At 38.0% G+C, this 24,131-nt stretch overlaps 1 protein-coding gene across 1 annotated transcript in view; it reads left to right on the top strand.

Moving 5' to 3' along the window:
* DNAH12 (dynein axonemal heavy chain 12) overlaps positions 1–24,131 on the top strand; it is a 234,256-nt gene that overhangs the window by 194,305 nt on the left and 15,820 nt on the right. Inside the window, exons 61-66 of the mRNA XM_037040727.1 lie at positions 5,149–5,307; positions 5,467–5,611; positions 16,299–16,449; positions 16,655–16,908; positions 17,116–17,256; positions 23,236–23,373. Coding sequence (XP_036896622.1) covers positions 5,149–5,307; positions 5,467–5,611; positions 16,299–16,449; positions 16,655–16,908; positions 17,116–17,256; positions 23,236–23,373 — 988 coding nt within the window. The remainder of the gene's footprint in view (positions 1–5,148; positions 5,308–5,466; positions 5,612–16,298; positions 16,450–16,654; positions 16,909–17,115; positions 17,257–23,235; positions 23,374–24,131) is intronic.

Raw genomic sequence — 24,131 nt, 5'->3', positions numbered from 1 at the left:
TGTTGGTTCCCTGAATATTTTGCTTTATTTCATTTTGGTATATTTCATTTTTCGACCAAGCTCAATCAGTTCTGTGAGCATTTTGATTACCAGGGCTTTAAATTCTCCATCAGATAGGTTGGCTATCTCCTCACTGTTTAGCTCTCTTTCTGGAGCTTTGCTCTTTTCTTTCATTTGGGCCATATTTCTTTGTCTTGGTGCACCTCCTAAATTGTAAGAGAGCAGGGCCTAAGGTATTCACCAGGGCAGGGCAACCCTCCTTGCTGCAGTGCTGACTGTAGTCAGAGAGGGAACAATGTAGCTTGCCTGCTTGGCTCTAGCCCATTTTCCAAGGAACTCTCATGTGAGACTAGGGGTGGCTGAACGGCAAACTGAGACAGTGCTGACTGTGGACTACAGTGGTTAGCTGTTCTACTACGTAATTTTCCATGTTTTTCTATTGAGGTTTCTTTCTTTGTCTGCCTATATTAGGGGACTTTTGTTTGTTTGTTTTTGCAATTCAAGAAGCTCTGCTTTGTCAGCTGTCTTCAAAGGGTGAGCTTCTGTGGTACGAATTCTGTGGGACTCGATGATTCCATCTCTTTGATCTCCTTGTCTGGATGCTCTAGGGTTGCCCTTTCTTCCATTTGTGTGGGGTTTCTTGTTATACTTGAGATTTACCTGTTGGTGGCTTCTTTGTTGTTAGGTTCTCCCCTCCAGCATGTTTACTGGTATTCACAATGCCCACCTTCTCTTGTATGCTATCATACAGGTGTTTGTTAACAAAGCAGTATTACGAGACAACCAAACCTATGCCAGCAAGAAGAATCCCCTATCACATCAGCAATCTCAACTGCAATTGTAATAAGATTAATAAAGGTGAAGAGAGATTGTAAATATTATATAATAAAGGGAATATGTGATAACTAAAGGAGTGAAAAATGTTTAGTGTTGATAAGAGGGAGGAGAATTTGGGCTATAACCAAGGTGAAGAGAGGGAGAGAGCAAAATTTACAACATAAGTAAAACATGAAAAGGCATTGTGAACAATGGGTTAAGCAGAGGGACGTTTATAACATGAAAGTTGAAGTAAAATTTAAAAGGTACTGGAGCAACAGGAGCAAAATTGCACAAAAACCACAGCAGGGTCAATAGCAATAATAGCTGAATGAAGTTTTAAAAAGGTGGAACAGGAATAAGAATTTTGTAGAGAAGTGAATATGAGATATCTACAGTAAAGAAAAATGATTTTGAGAGGATGAAGGCAGCAAACTAATAAGAGTAAGGAGTGAAGCCCAGGTTGAGAGAGGGAAGGGGGGAAAACAGAGAAAACAGTGAAATAAAATTCCTCACTCAGTTGACAGGGGCAGGGGGAAAGTAAAGTGGAGTAAGACAGCAGGAAAGTATTTTGTGGGATTTAAAGCACTAACAAGTAGTGAGCAGGGAGGAGGACCTATGGAGGCATACAGCAGTAACTGTGGGATATCATATAACTAGCCACTGTTTATAAAAGGTGGAAATAGATAAGACTCTTATTACAGAGGAAAAAGAATGTGAGTTGATTTAAGAAAGAAGAATGCTTATGTGAGGTTAGATGAAAGAGAAATAGTGAGAGTAAGGGATAGAAACTTTGCATAGTGTGAGAGAAAACGAAGTTAACCACAACAGTAATAAAGCTCAGGAAAATAGTGAAGTGGATTAAGACCAGGGAAGGGTGCTATGTGGGATTTGGAATAACCATAGTATAATAAGAAATATATAATCTGAATAAAAACAATAAAAAGTAAAAGACCAAGAGTAGTGTGTTATTTGGAATATGAGTGAAGTGAAAGAAGAACAATTGAAATGCAATATGAAAGGGAGAATTAAACAAATCAAAAGCAAAAACAAGACAAAAAACTAAATAAAGGAAAGAAGAGAAAATTTTTAAAATGCAAAATTTTTTTAAAGATTTTACTTATTTATCTTAGAGGGGAAGGGAAGGGGAGAGAAAGAGAGAGAGAGAGAAATATCAATGTATGGTTGCCTGTCATGTGTCCCCTGCCAGAAACCGGGAACTGGCCTGCAACCCAGGCACATGCCCTGACTGGTAATCGAACCGTGATCGTGTGGTTCCCAGGCCCGCGCTCAACCACTGAGCTACACCAGCCAGGGCTAAAATGCAAATTTTGAAGGAGAGCAAAATGAGATTTGTCTCAGCTGTTGATGTTCACCTTCTGAATTCTTTCTGGATCTGTCTCTGGTTTTCTCACAGCTTCTAGGTCTTATTGCCTTACTCTAGAAAAAAAAAATCCTCCTGCTGATTTTGAACCTGCCAAGCCAGTTAAGCAGGTCTTCCTGGATCCTGCCCGCAGAGGGGGGGCTGGGCTCCGGTTTTTTTTTCCTTTCCTGTGGTTCTGCAAGGATGGGGCTCAGTCTGGGCTACAGTAATCACAGGTGCCTAGTTTCCCGCCCAGGTCCTAAGACTACTGTGTTCCACTCTGCGCATTTGTGCCAGGCTGGCACGGATAACCCACCTCATTCTGCGCCCCTTTGATCAGTCCATGAGGTGCACTGAGTGGGAGCAAATCGTGCCCACACTCCTCGCTCTTCGCTGGCCTGACCTCTGGGTGTGCAAGGTCCCTGCATGGCGGCTCAGTTTCCCTTTTGTAAAATGTCCCGTTGGGTGCTGCTGCCGCTACTAACCCATGCCCAGCTTTCCATACATCCAACATCCAACTCCCTGACTAGTCCCCAAGTCTGTCTGGGTCACGGGCAATCGCAGCCCCTCTCTTCTCTCAGCTCCAGGTGTCACCCAGCACCCCAAATTCTCTGGTATTGTCCCAACTGGCGACTGCCAACCCAGCCAGGGTAGTCTGCCTGCTGTCTGTGTGTCAGTTGCTGCCTTTTTATCCCCGCCCCACCCCCAGGGCTTTCCATATCCAGATCTCCTGGCGGAGCCTGGGATCTCCACTCTGGGAGCCTCTCAGCTCTCCAACCTCCCTCAGCAGCCAAGGGCCTGCGGCACAAAGCTCAGGGACCTTCCTATCTGCCTGTAAGACCTCCTTTAGCTTCCACAGTTCGTATCAGCTGGGATTTTATTGTCTGTTCACTGTGTTCTTTGGATGATCGGCTAGGTGTCCCAGTTGGGTGCAGGAGCAAGGGGACTCACTTCCCACCGACCTTGCCTCCTTCTCATTCCTTTCTAATGCTCTTCTTTTTTGTCTAAATCCTACTTTCTGACCTATATACTTTCCTTCTTTCTGAAGAATTTATTTTAACATGTCTTTTAAGGCAGGCCTACTGGTGACAAATCCCTTAATTTTTGTCTGAGAAAATGTTTTATTTCTCCTTCCTTTTTGGAGGATAATTTAGTGGTATACAAAATTCTATGTTGGTAGCTTTCCCCCCAACACTTTCAATATTTTATTTTACTATCTGAAGAAAAGTCTGCTGTAATTCTTATCCTTGGTTTTATAGGTAAGGTGGTTTTACTATGCCTAAGTGTAGATTTTTTTGTTTTTATCCTGCTTTGTATTTCTTTGAACTTCTTGGATCTGTTTTTTGTCATTTATCACTAACTTTGCAAGAATCTGTCATTATTACTTCAAATATTTCTTTTGTTTCTTTTTCTTCTCCTGGTGTTCCCATTATGTGTACAGTAAACCCCTCCCCCTACCCCCGAATGTTATTGTTAGTTCTGTGACTTTAAGTACAATGACATATAACAAATCTAATTTTACTGTAGGCTGATTGATATAAATAAGTTCCTATAGCATCTCTTCAATGATATAAGAAAACCATGTTGGATGAAACATTACTCAAGGACTCACTATATAGTGTACACCTTTTGTAATTGTCTCCAGTTTTGGATATTTTGTTCTATCTTTTTCATTATTTTTTGTTGCTTTGCATTTCAGTTTTGAAAGTTTCTATTGATATTTCTTTAAGGTCCCAGATTCTTTTCTAGGCCACATGCAGTCTATTCATGTGCCCATCGAAGGAATTCTTTATTTCTGTCATAATTTTTTTTATTTCTAACAGTTCCTTTTATTTCTTTCTTAGAGTTTTCCTCTCTCTATTTGCATTACTCATCTGTTCTTAAATGTTGTCCATTTTTCCATATGAACTCTCAGCAAATTGATTACAGTTGTTTACAATTCCCTGTCTGATAATTCCAACATCTCTGATCGGATTAGAGACTTCCAACTAAAATACTGGATTAGTGTGATCTTTTCAAGGCTTGTTTTTAAGCTTTCTTAAGACAGTTTTAGGGTAGACTTATTGTAAGGCTAGGTTAGCTTCACTATTAAGGAGTGATCCTTCTGAATTAACCACTAAATTCCTCTCATGTTGAACAGTGATTCAACTCTAGTTGGCAAAAACTCATATTTCTACATCTGTGTGAACTCTGATAGCTACTCAGCTCACAGCTCCCCAGATACAGTTTGCCAAGCATCCTGGAATTTTGCCCTACTAACCTTATGACTTAGAATTTAGTAAACCTATCCAGATTTCTAGAGCTCCTTTTCTCATGCATCCCCCTCCTCTCTGGCATTCTGTCTACAAATTCCAGTCGCCTCAGCTTTACTTAACTTTGTTAGAGATCTATCTATTCAACTCAGCAATACCACCACATTCCAATTTAGATCTCCCGGATGAGCACATGATATGGAACATGCCTCCACTGTGGATACTGAGGCAATCATAAGGATCACCTTATTTGTCTCCCTTTTTTTTAATGTTTCTTTTTTTAAAATATTTTTTTTATTTAATTCTTGTTCAAGTACAGCTTTCTGTCTTATATTCCCAACCCTGCCCGCCCCCCGCCCCATGCTCCCCGCCTCCCTCCCATTTCCGTACCCCACCCTTAGTTATTGTCCATGTGTCCTTTATACTTGTTCATGTGAGTCCATCCCCTTTTCCCCTATGATTCTCTCCCCTCTCCCCTCTGGACCCTGTCAGCTTGTTCCGTATTTGTGTCTCCCTTTTTTTTAAAAGGGACTTCAGTCTTGTACTGGCTATTGTATAATTTCCAAAAATAGTTGTTTCATTCATTTTTTCCAGTTTTCTAGTTGTTTATAGCAGTAAGGGAAGTCAGTCCTGTTTATTTTATCCAAGCTATAAAAGCAGAAATCTATTCTACTGTTCAATCAACAATTTATACCAGTCCTTATTTTGGGAATACAGGGCAAAGAAAGAGATTGACTACCAGGAATTCATGTTTCTTTTAACTGGAGGAGTAAGTCTTAAGAGTACTGAGAAAAATCCTGACCCAACGTGGTTACCAGAGAAAAGTTGGGAGGAAATTTGTCGTGCTAGTGAATTTTCTGCTTTCAAGGGACTCAGGTAATTGTTTAAACTCGACTTAGCATTGAATGGTGATGGATAGATTTGTTATCTAGTGATTTTAAATGTTTTTATAGCTGTCTTGATTTATCTCCTTGCTCAACAATCTCTATAAATTTTCCCCAGTGAAAGAATAACTATTCATCTTTTTTCCATTAGGGAGCATTTTAGTGAATATATAAATGAATGGCGGGAAATATATGACAGTAAAGAGCCACACAATGCTAAATTCCCAGCACCAATGGATCAGACACTAAATGAACTACAGAAAATAATAATTCTTCGGTGCTTAAGACCCGATAAGGTAATAGACAAATATGTCCCATTTGGAACCAGATAATTTGCCATTTTTTTAAAAATTTTATTTATTTATCTTTAGAGGGGAAGGGAAGGAGACAGGGAGAGAAGTATCAATGTATGGTTGCCTTTCGTGCGTCCCCTGCTGGGAGTTGGCCTGCAGGGAACTGGCCTGCAACCCAGGCATGTGCCCTGACTGAGAATTGAACCGTGATCGTGTGGTTTGCAGGCCTGTGCTCAATCCACTGAGCTACACCAGCCAGGGCTTAATTTGCCATTTTTGAAGTACTAGGTTTAAAGTTATTGATATTTGGTTCTTTAACCCTTATTTCAGGTGCTCTAAAGGGTTCATGGAGTTTCTTCAATCTGTAGGTTTAAAGTTTTCCTCAACTTGGTAAAATTTTAGCTATTATTTTTTCAAATATTTTCAGCCACCTTACTCATTATTCCAATTAAGAATGCATTATAGAAAGAAGGAGCTCCTACCTTTTGCAACAACATGGATGGAACTGGAAAGCATTATGCTGAGTGAAATAAGCCAGGTGTTGAACGACAAATACCATATGATCTCACCTCTAACAGGAAGCTAAACAACAAAGCAAACAAGCAAGCAAAATATAACCAAAGACACTGAAATAGATAACAGGCTGACAGTGACCAGAAGGGAGAGGGGAGGGAATTTCAGGGGAAATAAGGGAGGGATTTAGAGGAACCTATATAAAGGATACATGGACAACAACTGAGAAGGGTGGAAATGGGAGGGAGGGGGGAGGATGGGGGGTGGGATGGGATGGGAGTAATAGACAGAAAACTGTACTTGAAAAATAATTAAATAAAAAAATTTAAAAAAAATGCATTATAACTAACGTTATACCATAGGTGACTGATACTCTGTTATTTTAAAAAATATTTTATTTATTTTTAGGTGGAGGGGAAGGGAGGGAGAAAGAGAGGGAGAGAAACATCAATGTGTGAGAGATACATTGATCAGTTGTCTCCCACACGCCCCCAGCTTGATCCTGGCCTGCAACCCAGGCATGTGCTCTGACTGGGAGCAGAACCAGAGACCTTTTGGTTCACGGGCCTGTACTCAATCCACTGAGCCACACCAGCCAGGGCTGTTAATTATTTTTAAACTATATGTTTCATCTCTAGGAAGTTCATTTGGATATATATATATTCTACTTTTCTTTTATGTTTTCCTTTAAATACTTAAAAACAATTATAATGATAGTTTTAAAATCTTTGACTGCTAATGCCATCATTTTTTTGCTTTTTTATTATATTTATAGTTTCTTTTTTATTTTATTGTTTATGCTATTAAAGTCGTCCCACTTTCCCCCCTTTGCCCACCTCCAGCCTGCCCCCACTTCCAGAATCAGTCCCCTCACCATTGTCCATGTCTGTGGGTCCTTCATATTTCGTTTCTGAACCAGTGTCAGCTTCTCCAGGCTGCCATGAAAGATGTTTTGCAGTTTCACAATAAAGGATAAAAATAAAATAAATGTTTGGGAAAGCACTTGGAGATAGCCAAAGATAGAGAGCCACACAAAAGCACACAGGCATTGGTTGGAATGACAAATTAATTGTGTGTCCTTTAAGTGGTAACACAGAACAAGTAGTACACTTAATTGCTTTTTTAAAATAAAAAGCTCTTTTGTACTTTGCACAATTTTTTGTATAATGAGAATGTTTCATAAATTTGTAAATGAATACATGACCTTTGCTTTAGGGAGTTTGAGCAATGTTTCTCTTTCTATGTTCTTTAATTTAATTTTTATTTTCAGACAGTATTTTTCTTTATTATTATATAAATTCAGAACAGAGTTTTTTATTTTTATTTTTATTTATTTTTAAAAATATGTTTTATTGATTATACCATTACAGTTGTCCTATTTCCACCCCTTCATTCCCCTCCCCCACCATTCCCCTTCTTTAGTTTATGTCCATGTGTCACAAGTTCTTTAGACTCTGTATTTCCCATACTATTCTTGCCCTCACCCCATCTTTTTTCTGCCTACCATCTATGCTATTTATTCTCTGTACCTTCGCCCTCCTTCTCCTCCTCCCACTCCTCTGTTGCTAACTCTCCATGTGATCTCCATTTCTATGTTTCCACTCCCGATCTAACTGTCCTCTTAGTTTGCTTTTGTTTTAGGTGTGGCTGTTAATAACTGTGAGTTTGCTGTCATTTTACTGTTCATGTTTTTTATCTTCTTTTTCTTAGATAAATCCCTTTAGCATTTCATATAATAAGGGCTTGGTGATGATGAACTCCTTGAACTGGACCTTATCTGAGAAGCACTTTATCTGCCCTTCCATTCTAAATGAAAGCCTTGCTGGATAGAGCAATCTTGGATATAGGTCTTCTGACTTGGAATACATTTCATGACTTGGAATACTTCTTTCCAGTCCCTTCTTGCCTATAAAGTCTCTTTTGAGAAATCAGCTGACAGTCTGATGGGTACTCCTTTGTAGGTGACTGTCCCCTTATCTCTTGCTGCTTCTAGGATTCTCTCCTTCATTTTCATCTTGGGTAATGTAATTATGATGTGCCTTGGTGTGTTCCTTCTTGGGTCCAACTTCTTTGGGACTCTCTGAGCTTCCTGGATTTCCTGGAAGTCTATTTCCTTTGCAAGATTGGGGAAGTTCTCCTTTATTATTTGTTCAAACAAGTGTTCCACTTGTTGCTGTTCCTCTTCCCCCTCTGTTACCCCTATAATTCGGATGTTGGAATATTTAAAGATGTCCTGGAGGTTCCTAAGTCTCTCCTCACTTTTTTGAATTCTTGTTTCTTCATTCTTTTCTATTTGTTTTTTTCTTTCTTCCTTATGGTCCACTCCATTGATTTGAGTCCCAGTTTCCTTTCCATCACTGTTGGTTACCTGTGCATTTTCCTTCATTTCACTTAGTGAAGCCTTCACTTTTTCATCTAATTTGTCACTAAAATCATCCAGTTCTGTGAGCATCCTGATCATCAGTATTTTGAACTGTGTATCTGATAGGGTGGCTATCTCTTTGTCACTTAGAAGTATTGGTTTTGGGGCTTTGATCTGTTCTGTTTGAGCCGTAATGTTTTGGTCTGTTTGCACCTGTTAAGTGTGAGGAGCAGAGCCTTAGGTGTTCACAACGGCAGGGTGACACAGTCACTGGGTTGTGATGCTGTATGTTGGGGTGGGGTCTGAGAGGCAAAAAAAAAAATGGCACTTTGTTCTGCTCTCTGTTGCACCTCAGTCCCTTCCGCGACTTCCCCCTAGGAAACTGGGCCTTTCTGATGCTGATTCCTGTGTGGGTGGGCATGTGTGCATTCTAGGGCCCTGTGGGTCTCTCCAACAAACTTTCCTGTGAGGGTGGGAGTCTCTCCCTGCGCCTCAACCCCACAAGTGTTTTCAATTGGTGTTTTGAGGCTTTATTTCCTGGCACTAGGACCCTGGGTTGCATGGTCTGTCTCACTCCTGGGTTATCTGTGCAAATGTGGGACTGCTGCCCAGTCAGCCAGCCACCTTCCGCTGGTGCCCCGCTTCTCAAATGCCACCTGGCTGGGTCTGCCCATTGCTCCCCCCATGCTCAGGGTCTGCCCACTGCCACCTGGGTGCCCAGAGTCTTCCCGGTGCCACCTTGTGCACTCAGGGTGTCTTGCACGCCCAGTGTCACCGCTTCCTGTGCCGTGACCCCTTTCCGCCTGGCCACCCAACTCCACCCCACCTACCAGTCTGGATGAATGTGTCTATTTTAACTCCTTGGTAGCCAGATTTCCATACAGTTCAATTTTCTTTCAGTTTTGGTTTTTACTTTGTTTCTGAATTGTTGTCGTTCTTATTTTGGTTGTTCGTTGTCCTTATTTTAGTTGTTTGAGGAGACACAGTGTGTCTACCTATGTGTCTATCTTGGCCGTTAGTCTAATGCCATCATTTCTAGATGTTTCTATTAATGATTTACTTTTGGATTTAAATTCTGTTTTATTGCTTCTTGGCATGCCCAGTAATGCTTCACTGGATGATGGACATTATTGATGATTTGAATTTTGTTATCTTCTTTTAAAGACTGTTGAATTTTGTTTGGCCAGTTCAGGGGCTAGCAAACAATACCTGTGGGTCAAATCCAGCCCATTACCTAATTTTGCCCAGCCTGTGAGCTAAGAATGGTTTTTACATTTTAAATTGTTGTTTTTAAAAGAAAAAAAAAGGAATATACAACAGAAGTTGTCTGTGGCCCACAAAGCCTAAAATATTTACTATCTAGGCCTCTATAGAAAAAAGTTTGCCAACCCCTTTGGTTACATAATTACTTAAATTCTGATTTTTCCTTTCAAAGATTGTTTTAAGATCTATTGGGGCAGATATAGAATAGCCTTTACTCATTGACTAATTTAGCTCCACTACTAAAGTGTCACCCTTTTGAGGCCTTTACTGAATGCCCCAAGTGATCACCAAGGAGCCTCCACTGTGGCTAATAGGAACTTGAGTAATTCCCAGCCTTGTGTGAACTCCGGTAGCTCCTCCAGTCCCCAGCTCACAACTCCCCAGTCACTCTTTGCTTGGCCTATGAATGCACACCATAGTATTCAGCAAATATTCAAGGGTACTGTTATGAAGATTCTGTTATGAAGATTTCTGATTTCTCTATCTGGAAAGTTCCCTTCTAATTTGAACTCTGCAGTTTCCAGAAGCTTCAGCCTTCTTGAACTTTGATTCCTGCCTTTCCAACTCAGCAATACTGTTGCTTTGCTTTCAGTTGCTCTCCCTGCTCCACAGTTTGAAATGTACCTCCCAGAAGAAAACGGAGGGAGTAATAATCTCACCTGATTTGCTTCCTCTTTCTCAGGGATCATAGCCCTGTACCATCTATTATCTGAACAGCCCAATGTCTGAGAATTATTGTTTCATTAATTTTGCCCATTTTTTAGTTTATGGTGAAAGGATAAATTTAGTTCCTGTTACTCTACATTGGCTGGAAGCAGAAGATGGTAGAAAATTTTATAAATGTCACAATTTTATTTTTTGAAACATGCACAAAAATCCTATAGGTAAAATAAATAGAGTGAAAACAATTTTCACACATTAAAGAAAGGTAATTACAGTGTTACAGGAGAAATTTTTTTAAATGGACAAAATTAAAAACTGTGCTCATGCATGTAGTTTAAGCTCAGCCACTTCACCTTTCTGAGAGGGGGTTACATCACTTATAAAATGAAGGTGTTGAAAGTGATGGTGACGGTCCCTTTTTTCTTTCTTTTTGTCTTTCTTCGTTTCATATTTTATGTTTTGAGTAAAGTCTCACAAGGAGCATTGTTTACCCAGTCTCTGAATGGGTTCAAATGGAGGCTTATGTATTTACTAGACTCCTTAGTATTTCTCCTTACTCTTACTCCCAAAGACTTTTGTCCTGGGTAGGCCAAAAAGTCCATTTAGTTTTTTCCAGAAAGAAAAAAAGACACATTTTTCATTATCACCAATAACCTTATTGATTTGGATATTTTGAGAATGTCAGCTAGCTGCCTCCCACTATTGGCTTCTAGTGGGTAGAGGCCAGGGGTGCCATTAAACATCTTCCAACGCATAAGACAGCCCCACAGTGAAGAATCATTTGGCCAAAATGTCATTAGTACCAAGAAACTTGTCAAACCACCTTTGACATGTTTGATCAGTCACAGTACCTTCTCCATGCACTGCACAAATCTTCTTATGTGTTTCAGTTGCATTTTTACCTTTCTTGAAATAATAAAGCATAATATGCCCAAAGTGTTACATATTTTCTTCCATCTTCAATATTAAAATGGCTGCAAAAAACCCCACCAATTTTGATAAGTTTTTTTTTAAATTCACAGCTGGCACAATACAATCTAACAAAATTGTTTGGAATGAAGTTAAAGACAACTAAGCACTACTAGAACCATCATATGGAAAAAATTAAGAAACTTCTTAGCCAACCCAATACATTGTTAAAAGTTGACTCATTCTTTCTCAAGTTATAGTTGTGTGTATACATGTTTCTTGAACTAGACAATAAGACCCTCGAAGGCCAAAATAACACTATATTCTTTATTTTATCACCACTTACCTTCCATCTTTGTAGTAAACTGAAGAATGTGTACCTCTGCATCTGGGAAGCACTTGTCTATTTGCACTCCACTGAATGGCTCCCTGATGGCCAGGGGAGATGTTCCTTCAATACCACATGTGGGGTTATTTCTTTGTCTGCTATGCTTGGGAGCCTGTGCTTAAACATCACTGCACTTACCACACTGGAACATACAGTAAATATCTATTTGTTAGATTTTCCCTCTAGACTGTGAGCTTCTTGAAGTCAGGACCCATATCTTATTTTGCTATATATTTCTAAGACTTAAAGCAGTGCCTGGCAAATGAAGTGGTAGGAGCACGATAAATGTCTGTGGGTTGAGTTGAATGTAGTTAAATGAAACTAAATTCCATTAAAGCCTGTATTAGTCAGGATTCTCCAAAGAAACAGAACCAGAGAGAGACGAGGGGGCAAGAGAGAGAGAGAGATAGATTGATTGAGAGAGATTGATTGATTATAAGGGATTGGCTTCATGATTGAGGAGGCTTGGCCAGTCCAAAATCTGCAGGCTAGAGATTCAGGGAAGAGTTGATGTTGCAGCTCAAACCCAAAGGCAGTCTGCTGTCAGAAATTTCCTCTTCCTCAGTGGAAGTCACTCTTTTTTCTCTTAAGTTCTTCAACTCATCAGACAAGGCCTACTCACATCTTTAAAATAGCTTCATAGCAACATCTAGATTAGTATCTGACCAAATATTTAGGTACTGTGTCCTAGCCAAGCTAATACATAAAATTAACTATCACAAAGTCCTTTTCCAGGACTGCTCAATACTCCTTAATTTCTTCTGTAGAGTATCTTACAGGAAGGATCAAACCTTATAGAAAAGTCAAATTACTTTTTCTTATATTAAATCACTGGAATGAGGTACTTTTTCTATAGAAAATGGTCATACTTGATTGCAGTTATATCATCTCAGGGAGCATTGCCTCTGGCCAGTGCATAGACTAATGAGAAGCCACGTCTCTGTGTCCTCAGCATCTCCCCTTTCTTAAAATGTATATTGAAAAGTCTACTATGCTAAGTAAAAACAGTACATGGCATTAATGGTAAACAAACAAATAAATAAATAAAAAGAATTTCATCTTTGTTCATGGGAAGTTATTAAAAAAATAGAAAGGTGCTTCATCATTGTGAGCTCTTNATCACTGGAATGAGGTACTTTTTCTATAGAAAATGGTCATACTTGATTGCAGTTATATCATCTCAGGGAGCATTGCCTCTGGCCAGTGCATAGACTAATGAGAAGCCACGTCTCTGTGTCCTCAGCATCTCCCCTTTCTTAAAATGTATATTGAAAAGTCTACTATGCTAAGTAAAAACAGTACATGGCATTAATGGTAAACAAATAAATAAATAAATAAAAAGAATTTCATCTTTGTTCATGGGAAGTTATTAAAAAAAATAGGTGCTTCATCATTGTGAGCTCTTTTTTTTTTTGAAAAACCTTTAGTGGTCTTTTGTTTATTTTTAATTTACTGTTGTTCTGTTACGGTTGTCCCCATACCTCTCACATTACTCTCCCCTGCCCTACCCACCCCCACCTCCCACATTCAGTCCTTCCTCCACCCCATTGTCTTTGTCCATGGGTCCTTTATACATGTTTCTTGATGATGCTTCCCCTTCTTCCTCCCATTATCCCCTTCCCTCTGGTTACTGTCAGTTTGTTCTTTATTTCAATGTCTCTGGATGTATTTTGCTTGCTTGTTAGTTTCATTAAGTTTCACTTCTAGGTGAGATCATATGGTATTTGTCTTTCACTGCCTGGCTTAATTCACTTAGTATAATGGTCTCCAGTTTCATCCATGCTGTTGTGAAGGGTGGGAGTTCCTTCTTTTTTTCTGCTGTGTAGTATTGCATTGTGTAAATGCACCATAATTTTTTGATCCACTCATTTCCTGATGGGCAGTTAGGCTGTTTCCAGCACTTGGCTTTTGTCGACAATGCTGATATGAACATTGGGGTACATGGGTCCTTTTGAATTGGTGTTTCAGGATTCTTAGGGTATAATCCCAGCAGTGGAATTGCTGGATCAAAAGGTAGTTCTACTTATAGTGTTTTTAAGGAAATTCCATACTGCTTTCCACAGTGGCTGCACCAGTTTGCATTCCCACCACCAATGTACTTGGACTTTTAATACCTATAGAATAATAACAAAAATACAGCTTGACAGTCTTGTTACCTTGACTAATCAGACCTCTTTTCTGACATTCCTTTGTTACGTTCTCCTTGAAACTTACATTGTTTCAAACTACAGAATTGCTCACAATTGCACAAAATTACTCAGATATAAAGCTCCATTATTTCTTCTCATCTACTCCATAACCTTCCAGTACTGCAGCTGCCTTTGATTCTCTCTCCTCTTTTCACTGAATTCCTACAGTTTTCATTTTAGAAATGTTGTTTGGCATTTAGGAGATAATACCCAATACATTTTTGCTGACTTGCTTACTTGCTGCTGCTAATGTTGAGGAATAGCCTTCTTTTATTTTTATTAATTTTAATATAATTTATAAGGCACATATTAATGTGGTTCAAAACTGAAACACTGTTTTGAATCACATGAATGTATGAATCCAATGAAAAGTGTACCTTCAGTCTTCGTCTCTGAGTTACTCAACATCCTTCCCCTCAAGCAATTAATGCCATCTGCTCCTTATATGCATACACATAATTTCCCCATTTATTTGTTTTTTTTTAATTCTCACCTGAGGACATGCTTATTGATTTTAGAGAGAGGGTAGGAGAAGGAGAGGGAGAGGAAGAGAAACATCAATGTGAGAGAGAAACATCAATTGGTAGCTTTTCATACATGCCCTGGACCAGGGATCAAATCTGAAAACTAGGTGTATGCCCTGACAGAGAACAAACCTTTTGGTTTGCAAGATGACATCCAATCAACTGAGCCACACTGGCCAGGGCCCCATTCATTCTTAACACAAATGGTAGCATCCACTGTTTGACATATTTTTATTTTCCCTATCGGTTCATAAAGAGCTTTCTCATTCTTTTGCATGGTATTTCATTGTAAGATTATAACATAATTTCTTTGACCAGTTCCTACTGATGCATCTTTACAATATCTATATATTACCTACTATAAAAACACTGCAGTAAACAACCTTATTCAAAAGTCATTTCTCACATGTGCAACATTCTCTCAGAACAAAGTCCTGTGAATAGAATTGCTGGGTCAGTGGACTTGCCCATTGGTAATTTTATAGATATTGCCAAATTGCCCTCCATGAAAATTATAACAGGCTACTCCTTCACAGCAGTAGATGAAAATGTCTTTGTACCCATACTTCTGCCCATATAGTACATCGCCAAATTTTTGGATCTTTGACAATTTGTGCAGAGGGTTTGAGGAATTTGGAGGCTGATGAAGGAAAAAGATGTGACCACGAGGTGGCAGTAGCACACATGGACATCTTTGGATGAAAATTGACTGGTCTGCAAGTTGGGAAGGCAGAAGTCTCTCACAGCAGCAGTCTGTCAAAAAGCCTGGAATGGTGGATGGGGTGGGGGGTGTTCACTACTCTAAGGGAAGGAGGGTTAGGAAACTCTCAAAAGAGAGGGGGCTTATGGGATGTCTAGGTGGTGTCACTTAGCAACACTGGCAGCTGGAAGTTTTTGGATCAGAGTTCAGAAGGGCAGCAGACTCTTGGGGTCTTGATGTCCTGGGGTTTATCTATGACTAGTAGATATTTGGTGCAGCCCAACATTTAGATGGGCTCTAAATGGCTAAAAATCTGATTATTTGGGCTATGTTTAAAACAACTGAATATGTAAAATTTTGAGTTTGGTGCTGGTGGGCTTTTGAGCTAACAGGTTTCAGCCTGCAGTGAAGAAATAAACGATCTAGGAGTGAATGCACAGAGGTTGGCTTTGTTCCATTTATATAACAATCTGAGAAGTGAAAATGGTAGCTAAGTATAGTTGTAATTTATATTTTGTCATTTTAGGTATAAACTAAGCTGCTGTAACAAAGAGACCCAAAATACAGTAGCTTAAATAAAAGTGAAATTAATTAATTTCTCTCCAAACAACCCAGAGCAAATGCTTGAGGGCTGGCCCACTAGCTCAGTTCTTGAAATAATTTTAGAGATTAAAGTTCCTTCTCTCTAGAGAAGTCCCCTAGAGTGTGGCTTATGAAACTACATCTGTTGAAGAGAAAAAGAGTGTTGAAGGCAAACAGCTTTCTTATAAAAAATAGGATCTGGAATCTCCACTTATAACTTCTATTTGTATCTCTCTGGCCAAAACTTAGTCACATGGCCACATCAAGCTTCAAGAAAGGTTGGGAAACTTGGGGTTCTGTTACCAAAAGGAGACAAAGAACAGGGAGACTTTGTGATCTCTGCTCTGCTGAATGAGGTTGAGCATTTCTTCATAGGTGTAAGATCTATTTCTAGTTCATTTCTATAAATTGTTCATCCTTTTTGCCAATTTTTCTTTTGGATTGTTAGTCTTGTCTCATCAGTTTATAGGCTTTTACTGATACCCTGCATGCTTTTCTTGGCCATTAAACTCACATTTTACTCTTGGTTTTCAGTAATAAGGTTGTTATGTGAAGTAAAAATTACTCTAAAGATCATATCTTTTCTCTCTTTAACAGATAACTTTAGCTGTAACAAATTATGTAACTGACAAACTGGGGAAAAAGTTTGTAGAGCCTCCACCGTTTGATTTGACAAAGAGTTACTTGGATTCCAACTGCACCAGCCCCTTAATCTTTGTGCTGTCTCCAGGAGCAGATCCCATGGCCAGTAAGTGTACATGCTGTCAACTTTAGAGAAATTGTAACTAAAATATCATGTTTAATGTCAAATTTTATGACTGAAAATCAGTATATCTGGTAGTTATAAGAAAAGGTCACTAGAATTTTCCAATTAAATATCTATTACTGAAACATAAGGCATATTTTATAATTTTAGAGTAAGTAGTGAAACCATTTATTTTGTGCCCTCTTAGGCCTGCTGAAATTTGCAAATGATAAAGCTATGTCTGGAAATAAATTTCAAGCTATTTCACTGGGACAGGGACAAGGACCAATTGCAACAAAAATGATTAAAGCAGCAATAGAAGAAGGAACTTGGGTTTGCCTACAGAATTGTCACCTTGCTGTCTCCTGGATGCCCATGTTGGAAAAAATATGTGAAGACTTTACCCCTGAAGTCTGTAACTCATCCTTTAGGCTTTGGCTCACAAGTTATCCAACTCCAAAAGTATGTTTATTTCCTATGGAGTTCCACACACTTACGTAATTATCTCTCACATTATATATCGAATAAAGCTTTAAATGCTTCACTTTAAGAGGTTTTAAGAACATTTCTACAGTCCTCTGTCATGCTTGTTTTTAACCCACTGGTGTATGCATTTTTAGGACTCCAGTTGGTTATCTTGAGTAATGCTCTCTGTTTATTTTGTCTTAGTTCCCAGTGACAATTCTACAGAACGGAGTAAAAATGACTAATGAACCTCCCACGGGTCTTCGGCTAAATCTCCTCCAATCATATCTCACTGATCCAGTTTCTGATCTTCAGTTTTTTAATGGATGCCCAGGAAAGGAGCTGGTAATATTCAGCCTCTGAAACTTTTAAAATATGTTTATATAATGATAAAATATGGAAATACAAGTATTTTATTTAATAATGTTAAACTTCAGGCATTTCCTGAGAAGGCAGAAATTATACCTATCTTGTCAATCATTTTATTCCTAATAGGAAATAAAATGTGTTCTTTTTCCCAAGTAGTAGACAATCAAATAAATGTTTGTTGAATAAATGAATGTATCTTAGTTTGTAAACCAAAGCCCATCAGTGTCTTTGAAATAGAGACAAAGCCCATTTGTCTCTATTTTGCTTATTAGTTCAGTTTATTCATTCTATATATGAGTGAAATCATATGGTATTTGCCTTTCTCTGACTGGTTTATTTCACTTAGCATAATATTCTCCATGCTGTCTCAAAAGGTAAAATTTTTCTTTTTTTCGGCCTAGTAGTATTCCATTGTGTAAATGTCCCATACTTGTTTCATCCGCTCATCTACTGATGGACACTTGGGCTGCTTCCATAACTTGGAGATTGTAAATAATGCTGCAATGAACACAAGGATGTTTATGTTCTTTTGAATTAGTGTTTTGGGTTTCTTTGGATATAACCCCAGAGATGGGATTGCTGGGTCAAAAGGCAGATCTATATTTAATTTTTTGAGGTATCTCCATACTACTTCCCACAGTAGCTACACAAATCTCCATTCCCACCAACAGTGCAAAAAGGTTTCCCTTTCCCCACATCCTTGCCAGCACCTGTTGTTTGTTGATGGTAGCCATTCTGACCAGTGTAAAGTGATATCTCCTTGTGGTTTTAATTTGCATTTATCTGATGACTAGTGATGTTGAACATCTTTGCATATGTCTATTGGTCATCTGTATGTCTTCTTTGGAGAAGTGTCTGTTCAGGTCCTTTGCCTATTTTTGATTGGATTAACTGTTTGTGTGGAATTTTGTAAGTTCTTTGTAAATTTTGGATATGAACTCCTTATCAGATGTATAGGCAAATATGTTCTCCCATCCTGTGGGTTGTCTTTTTATTTTGTTGATGATTCCCTTTGCTGTGCAAAAACTTTTCAGTTCAATGTAGTTCCATTTGTTTATTTTTTCTTTTGTTTCCCTTGCTGATAAAATATTGCTACGAACAATGTCTAAGATTTTACTGCCTATGTTTTCTTCTAGGATTTTTATGATTTTGGTTTAACAATAAGTCTGTGGTCCATTTTGAATTTATTGTTCATGGTGTAAGATGGTGATCTAGTTTCATATTTTTCTAAAAAAAATTATTTATTTATTTTTAGAGAGAGGAGAAGGAAAGAAGAGAGGGAGAGAAACATCAATATGTGGTTGTGTCTCATGTGCCCCCTAGTGGGGATCTGGCCCACAACCCAGGCATGTACCCTGTCTGGGAATTGGACCAGCAACCCTTTGGTTCACAGACTTGTGCTCAATCCACTGAGCTATACCAGCCAGGACTCTAGTCTCATCATTTTGCATGTATCTGTCCAGTTTTCTCAACCCAGTTTGTTGAATAGACTGTATTTGTCTCATTGTATGTGCTTGCTTCCTCTATCATATATTAACTGTCTATAAAGCTGGAGGTTTGTTTCTGGGCTCTCTATTCCATTGATCTATGTGTCTGTTTTTATGCTACTACAATGCTGTTTTGATTACTGTGGGCTTACCATATAGTTTGATATTAGGTAGAATGATTATTCCAACTGTGTTCTTTCTCAGGATTGCTGTTGCTATGTGGGACTTTTATGGTTTTATATAAATTTTTGAAATATTTGTTCTAGTTCTGTGAAATACCTCATTGAACTCTTTTTAGGAATTATATTGAATCAATAGATTGCTTTGAGTAGCATGGACATTTTAATTACTTTAATTCTTCCTATCTATGAACATAGTATATGCTTCCACTTATTTGTATCTTCTTCAGTTTCATTATACAGTGTCTTAATTTCCATGTACAGGTCTTTTATATCCTTGGCTAGGTATATTCCTAGGTATTTTATTCTTTTCTGAAGCAATTATGAATGTGATTGTTTTCTTAATTTCCCTTTCTATTAGTTTGTTATTGGCATGTAAAAATGCAACTGATTTCTGTATATTAACTTTTGTATCCTGCTACTTTGCTGAATTCACTTATCAGTTCCAGTAATTTCTTGGTGGAATCTTTGGGCTTCTCTATGTACAGTATGATGTCATCTGCAAATAAAGACAGTTTTACTTCTTCCTTTCCATTTTGGATGCCTTTTATTTCTTTATCTTGTCTGATTGCTGTGGCTAGGACTTCCAGTACTATGTTGGATAAGAGAGGTGAAAGTGGATAATCCCATCTTGTTCCCAATATTAAGGGGAACATTTGTAGTCTTTGCCCATTGAGTATGATGTTGGCAGTGAGTTGGCATATATAGCCTTTATTATGTTTAGGTATATTGCCTCTAATCCCACTTTGCTGAGAGTTTTAATCATAAATGAGTGCTGGATTTTATAAATGCTTTTTCTGCATCTGTTGATATGATCATGTGGTTTCTATCCTTCATTTTCTTTATGTGGTGAATCATATATGTTGACTTGCAAATATTGGACCAACCTTGCATCCCTGGAATAAAATCCCACTTGATGATGGTGTGTGATCTTTTTGATGCATTATTGTATTCCATTTGCTGATGTGTTGTTAAGGATTTTAGCATCTATGTTCATCAGGGATATTGGCCTATAATTTTCTTTCTTTGTAGTGTCTTTATCTAGTTTTGGAATTAGGATAATGCTAGCCTTGTAAAATGAGTTTAGGAGACTTCCATCTTCTTGAGTTTTAAGAAGAAACATAATTTGAGAAGGAGAGGTGTTAGGTCTTCTTGGAGTGTTTGGTAAAATTCGCCAGTGAAGCCTTCTGGTCCAGGGCTTTTGTTTGTTGGGTTTCAGTTGGTCTTTGTTTGTTTGTTTTGGTTACTGCTTCAGTTTAACTAGGTGTAATCTATCTACTCAGATTCTCTGATTCTTCTTGATTTAGTTTTGGAATATTGTATACTTCTAAGAATTTATCCATTTCATCCAAGTTGTCCTGTTTGTTGGCATATAGTTGTTCATAATATTTTCTTACAACCCTTTGTATATTTTGTGTCAGTTGTTATTTTTCCTCTTTCATTTATGGTACTATTAATTTAGATCCTCTCTCTCTTTTTTTTTTTTGATGAGTCTGATTAAAGCTTTGTCAATCTCATTTATCTTTCAAAGAACCAACTCTTGGATTCATTGATCTTTTGTATGCTTTCTTTTTGACTATTTTGTTTATTTCTGCTCTGATCTTTATTATTTCCTTCCTTCTACTCACTTTGGGCCATGGGAGGAACTCTGGCCCACAGAATCCTCCTGTCCACCACAGATGAGAAATAAGTCATCCTGGTTACAATCTTGCTGTCCCAGTGGGTGGGTGTGGCGATTCTCTCTAGTGGAGAACACCCCGAGCCCTTCTCCCAAGTGGTTTTGTTGGGAATGGTATGTGTATGTGTATACAACATACATGGATAGCTTATCAATCGATGTCAAAAAGGCTATAGTCATACAAAAACAAGTATTATCTATAGATAACAACTGAAGGAACACAGAGATCTGTCATAGGTCAGGGTCTCTTAGTTATGCCAAAGGGTCTTTAAGACATATGTCATGAGCTAAGGAGTTTACTCCTTATGCCTTGAACTTAAACATCTGGTTTATAACACCAGTGCTATGCAAAACAGAGCAGAGGAAGCTTCAAAGGATACAATGTATTTACCAGGCCTCATTCCCACAGGAACCCTTGGTGTTCGAGTTGGGTTGTGTCTGCCACCTGCGTTTTTACCTGGTTTTCCAGGGAGATTTACTAACCCCTTTCAGGGCTTGCCAGGGGGGTTGGGGGGCTACAGTCTCGGGAACCACACAGAGTGGTCCCCAACATATTTTGTTAATTTCTGCTCTGATCTTTATTATTTCCTTCCTTCTACTCATTTTGAGCTTTGTTTGTTATTTTTCAAGTTCCTTTAAGTGTAATGTTAGATTGTTTATTGAGCTTTGTCTTGTTTTTTTGAGATAGACCTATAATGCAAGGAATTTCCCTCTTAGTATTGCTCTATCAGTGTCCCACAGATTTTGGATTGTTGTGTCCTCATTTTCATTTGTTTCAAGGTATGTTTTGATTTCTTTCTTGATGTCATTGTTTTGACTCATTCATTCTTTAATGTTATTTAGCTTCCATGTCTCTGTGTGTTTTTCAGCATTCTTCTTGTGATTGATTTCTAGTTTCATAGCATTGTAGTCAGAGAAGATGTTTGATATGATTTCAATCTTCTTAAATTTATTGAGACTTACTTGTGTCCTATCATGTGGTCTACCTAGAAAACATTTGATATACACTGGAAAACTGTGTATTTTCTGTTGCTTTGGAGTGAAATGCTCTGAAAATATCAATTAAATCCATTTGATCTAGTGTGTCATTTAAGGCTGCTGTCTCCTTGTTCATGTCTGAAAGATCTACCCATTGAAGTCAATGGAGTGTTAAAGTCCCCGACTATGACTGTATTTCTGTCATTCTCTCCCTTTATGTCCATCAAGATTTGATTTACATATTTATGTGCTCCTACATTGGGTGAATAAATGTTTATTAGGGTTAGATCCTCTTGTCGGATTGTTCCCTTTATCATTATGTAGTGTCCTTCTTTGTCTCTTACTATAGCCTCTGTCTTAAAGTCTATTTTGTTGTATATAAGTACTATGACCCCAGCTTTTATTTCCTTTCCATTTGCATGATATATCTTTTTTCTATCCCTTTACTTTTAATCTGTGTGTATCTTTTGATCAGAGATGGGTCTCTTGTAGACAGTGTATATATGAGTCTTGTTTTCTTATCATATGTTTTTTGGCTCTTATTGACAAATATTTTTCCCCTATTAAATGTATCACCACACTATTCATCCAGTATATGTGAAATATGCTTTGATTTATTTACAGTATTTCAAAGATACAGCTATTCAGTTAAGCCATGGTATACTTTCATTTTAATAGTATAGGAATACTTTCTGCTACTGAGTCCCATTAAAATAACTGGATGGATTTTTACTGCATTTGGAGTTGTTTGAGATAGCCTAACTTAAAATACATGCTACATAGCATACTTAAAATTTATCTGGGGGGACCTCAAAGGGATGGGTGGCCATCCTCCAGAGCACTGACACATTCTTAGTGAGAGGCCCATGTGACATGCATGTCACACACATGAAGATTTCATGGACAGAGTAATTAAACAGTAGTTTCAAAATTGATCTCCAGCCATGATCGGTGTAGCTCAGTTACTTGGTCATCATCCCACAAAGCGAAAGGTAGCTCGTTTGATTCCTGGTCAGGGCACATGCCTGGGTTGTGGGTTCAGTCCCCAGTCAGAGTGTATGCAAGAGGTAGCATATCAGTGTTTCTCTGTCACATGAGTGTTTTTCTCCTTCTCTTCCCCTTTCTCTAAAAACAAATAAATAATTTTTAAAAAATCTCCAAATGGAAAGTCACAAAATCAGAAACTATACTTTGGCATTTATTTGTATCATAATAATTAATTATTCTCCTGCACTTTTAATCTCAAGCATATGCCAGTGAGTCTATTTGGTACCATTTAAGTATTGAAGTCATAAATATCTGTGAACAATACCAAAGTATTATTAGCCAATACTCTGGTAAGTGGTAGAATTGTTACATTTTAATAACACTTATTATTATTGCAGTTTGTCTAGCTTTGGAAGTTGTAAGTCATAAAATTAATACTTTTATAGTAAACATTATTTTAGTTAGCATATTTTTTTAAGAGCACTTAAATGTTTATTTTTTTAGCATGTCTTTTTTAAGTAGAAGTTTTTAGAGATATGTGATCACAGAATGTTGCAATAAAAAAGATCATTAAAAAAAAGATCATTCATTTAACTTAAAAATCTGATCAGAACTTTTTTCTTGTTGTATAATTTTTATATTAAAGGCATGGGAGAAGTTGCTGTTTGGAGTTTGTTTTTTTCACGCACTTGTGCAAGAGAGAAAGAAATTTGGTCCTCTTGGTTGGAATATTCCATATGGATTTAATGAATCAGACTTACGTATCAGTATTCAACAGTTACAGGTAAAATTAGACAGGAACTAACCCTAATGGAGGATAACTGTGTATCACACCCTTTACTTAGAATAACTTATTCAGTTCTCCCAACATCACTAATAGATGGGTAGATAGTAATGGTAATTATAACTATGGTTTAATGAAGCACCAGCTTCATCTGGATTTTTTCTGCTACAAATAATAGAAAACCTGATTCAAACTGGATTAAATAATAATAAAACTTATTTCAAATTATAAAAAGTACACAGGAAGGATAGGCTCTGGAGTTGGTGATTTGGCAATAGTGTTGTCACCAAGGACCCTGGTTCTGTCTTTCTGCAGAACCTTCGATGTTGGCTTTATATAGGTCTTCACTAACCACTATTCTCCTCCTCCACTCTGTCAAATCTACAATTCAGCTCATCAGTCAACAGAAACAGGCTGTCTACTTTAAATATAAAAGGAATTTATCGAACAAATATTGGGTAGTTCACAGAATCACCAAGAAGCCTGGAGAACCAAGGTATCCAGAGCCATATCCAGAATCATACCTCGTCTGGTAGGAGCAGCGCTTTGTTGAATATTAGACATTGCAGCTCACATACCTACCATACACACTCTGGTCATCTTTCCGATGTCATCAAAAAATATTTTTTGCTGTTTCTACTTTGTTGCTTTACAAACCGTAGTTCATTCTAGGATGGATGCATCTGGGGATCCAAGCCCAGGGCACAGGCCTAGGCCTTAGCTGTAACAGAGGTTGGGACTGACAATGTGAGGCATTT

Source organism: Sturnira hondurensis, unplaced genomic scaffold, assembly GCF_014824575.4.
Source record: "Sturnira hondurensis isolate 20B ecotype Veracruz unplaced genomic scaffold, ASM1482457v3 Scaffold0002840, whole genome shotgun sequence".
NCBI lineage: Eukaryota > Metazoa > Chordata > Mammalia > Chiroptera > Phyllostomidae > Sturnira > Sturnira hondurensis.
This window is presented reverse-complemented; position numbering and strand designations above follow the sequence as displayed.